The 3,222-nt window shown below is 56.5% G+C and overlaps 1 protein-coding gene across 1 annotated transcript in view; it reads left to right on the top strand.

The window, feature by feature from the left end:
• Positions 1-353: 353 nt before the first annotated feature.
• LOC104276055 (poly(U)-specific endoribonuclease-like) overlaps positions 354-3,222 on the top strand; it is a gene marked incomplete at its 5' end in the record, with an annotated part of 5,606 nt that continues 2,737 nt past the window's right edge. The window contains one exon of the mRNA XM_009872221.1: positions 354-494. Coding sequence (XP_009870523.1) covers positions 354-494 — 141 coding nt within the window. The remainder of the gene's footprint in view (positions 495-3,222) is intronic.

Here is a 3,222-nt window from a genome sequence, read left to right as displayed (position 1 = left end):
CAACAGCCTCCAGAGACGACAGCTGAGGGACAGCGTTACCCCCAACGATGCCCCCAGTCAGCACCATTTGCATGGGAGCGCGTGGCACTGGTCTCCAGCTTGCACCTTTCATGGACCTGCTGGGCTCCGGGGGAGCAAAGACCCCACTGAGAAGCTTTCCCCGTGCTCCTCCATCACGCCCAGGGGCCACACATGTGAGGAGTGGAGCAATACCGGGATACTGGAATTACCAGCCCTCCCACTCCAGGCAGCCTATAATTAAGCCGTGCACATAATGAGTTTTGGCCAAGGTTGGGCTCAGCCTGCCCGTGAAGCCCTCGGTAACATCACGCTCCTCCCTCCCCTCCCGGCAGACCCACATATAGCAGGGAGCACCCAGGAGCACCGGCATTCCCAACCTGCTCTCCAGGACACCCAGCTGGTCGTGTACGGGACGATGAAGACCTGGATCCTCCTCCTCGGGGCAGGACTAGCCCTGGGCTGCGTGGCTGGACGTGAGTAGAGGAGCTCAGCTTTGGCAGAGGGGTCAAAGCAGGTGGGAAAGAGCCAATGAGGGGTTGAAAGTTGTCGGTGCTGAGGGTACCAGGAGCTCAGCTGGCCTGGGGCAACTGGTTCCGTGTCAGGTTGGATCCAGGAGACCTTCAGAAGGGGAAGGGTGAGGGATGTTTTTACGCTGGAGGGTTTCCTTGAGCTCTGGGGCATGAGGGGGGTTTGTCCTTCTCTTTGATGGGTTGGGACTTCCCCTGGTCTTTAGCCTCGCCCACCAGTTGCTTGCTGGTGCACCTTGCTGTGGTCCCATCATGCGAGGCCGCCTTCCCCGAGCTCCTCCATCAAGGGAAATATTTTCCAAGTACCTTATCTACAATCCCTCTGTGGCTGCTGGGAGTGAGCGGAGGAGCCGTGAGACGAAAAACGGAGCGTGACTTCGGGTTCTTTGCCCCTCACGGCTCTGTGGTTGCGATGAGAGAAGAGAGGCTCAGAGAGGTGATCAAGAACATCTCCAAGACGGATGCTGCAACAAGGAGTGTCTTGTGGGCATCAGGTTTTGGCTCCTGATCTTGCACATGACTCGGTGCCTTCGACTCTTGCACAAAAGGTGATCTGTTTGCACGAAGGGAGTTTCATCACTTCTGCCACCGCCAACAGGCTCCAGCCGGTGTCTTGGGAGCAGGTGAATCCCCTCAGGATTAACGCCGGGGAGTTTCGCAAGGCTGGAGCTGCTCCTGCCTCAAAAGAGCCGCTGGGTTGCCCCGAAAGCAGGAGCACTTGCCGTGGTCTCATCTCCTTTAACGCAAGGGTGAAGTTCTGAGGAACAAGTGGGTTTCTGGGAAGCTGGCTCCTGTCCTGGTCTGTCCTGGGCACAAATTTCAGACTGGCATCGCCCTGTCTGAGCTGGGACACCTCCACTGCGGAATAACTTTGCTTGTCCTCAGCTAGGCAGGACAGTGGTGGGAGATTTTGCCTGATTGGCTCACGGACAGCTTGCACCCAGGGTTATTTGTGGCTTCAGGGGTGAGGAGCACGTAACTAAGCGTTGTGGGAGCTCAGGCTATGGGTAGATCTTTCGTTGCAAGTTAATTTGTCCTTCAAATGGGCCCTTTTAAAGGCAGGGTTGATCTTCGGTTTGCATTTACACAGCACAGCGAGGTCTTGGGTTGAGCCAAGATGTGCTGCTCCGACATGAGTCGTAACTCGCGTTTGTGTCCCAAATTGAGCTGCGAGCTGCGGGGAAGGCTCTGTCCCATCTCGGACATTGCCACCCCCCTCAGCCGGTGTTTTCTCAGTCTGAACTGTTTCTCGATGGAAATGAAAATGAGTTTGTTCTCATCCAGCAAGCTATGCTCAGGGAGGGATGGGCTGAAGGGCTAAAAAAGAGAAAGAAACATTTGTCTGGCTTCGTGCGGCCAAAAAACAGCCACAATATTGGCTGAGCGCGGTGTCGGCGTTTCGCTGCCGCACGTGCCCCAGGACCGGGAAGGTCTCAACGGTGACTTATGTGTGGGTAGTTCCTGCCTTGCACAATCCCTCTGGGACTGCTGCTGGAAAATGAGCCTGATTCAGGCTGACTAATCCCGGCTCCTGCTTTGGGGAGCAACAGGGATGTCATCCTGGGGACCAGGATCTCGGCTGCCAACCCCGGAACTGCCACGTCAACTGGTGAGACCGGGGTGTCTGGACACCACGAGCATCACTCACCACCCAAACCGAGGGTGCCCCTTCCTAGTTCTCTCTCAAAGGTGGGACTAAAGTAGCACTAAGGGGGTGTCACCTCCAGGAGCATCTTGAGCAACTCCTTCCTGCTGGCAGCCCTCTTGCTTTAAAGTGGATTTGAGGAAAAGGATGGGTGGGAAGAAGCCAAATGGGAGTCAGCAGCTTGCCCTCGCAGCACACCCAACCAGCCTGAGCCGGGCTGGCTGGTGGGACAAAGAGGTTTTTCCTCTCTCCTTTCCCGATTGAAAAAAAGATTTGGGCGAAATGCCGCACAACAGAGCGAGCAACGCAAGGAAGCCTGACATTTGGAGGTCGCTGCTGTGTTAGGATTTGCCCCGAGGGCGCGTTTTCACTTGCTGGAGTTCGGGGCAAGGCAACCCAGGGGTGTTTAAGTTGTGATTGCAGGTTGGTGAGGGAAAGCACCACCCTCTCCTCCAGCCACCCCTTTGCGGGCTGGCAGCTCCGCTGGGACGCGGCTCCTCAGCACAGCCGTGGAGATGTCACCTTCCTGGCTGGAGCAACAGGATGCAGAGAAAGCCCTTTCCTCCCATCAGGAGCTGACGAGGGGCACGGAGGATAAAGCGCTTTCTGCTAAGCAGGACATCTGGGGGCTGTCGGGAGCCACTGCGTTATTTTTAGCTTTGCTGCCACGTGTAATAAAGCACGTGCTGGGCAACACATTTATCATATAAATAGCTCCAGAAGGAATTCCTGGTTTTCCCCAGCGTTGAGTTTGCAAATAAAGGTGTCTGGAATGTGGTTCTCTGGACCGGACACCCCGGGGCTCTTTTGCTCATCCTGGCGTTAAAGGGGTGAATCAGGAGGAGCAATTCATGGTGGGGAGCCCAGAATGTGTTTCCTGGTGTGAAGTGGCCCTGACGTGGTGTGTCCCGAGGATTCGGCCAGCCCAAATGCCCCCGCAAAAGGATCCCAGAGAGCTCCAGGGTGGGAGCTCGGTCCTTCAGGCTCCCCCAGGAGGGGAACGTGGGCAGAGGGGGGGATGTCTGCGTA

The sequence above is a fragment of the Apaloderma vittatum genome, unplaced genomic scaffold, assembly GCF_000703405.1.
Source record: "Apaloderma vittatum isolate BGI_N311 unplaced genomic scaffold, ASM70340v1 scaffold24776, whole genome shotgun sequence".
Taxonomy (NCBI): domain Eukaryota; kingdom Metazoa; phylum Chordata; class Aves; order Trogoniformes; family Trogonidae; genus Apaloderma; species Apaloderma vittatum.
Note: the sequence above shows the minus strand (reverse complement) of the source record. Positions and strands in the feature narration are given on the sequence as shown.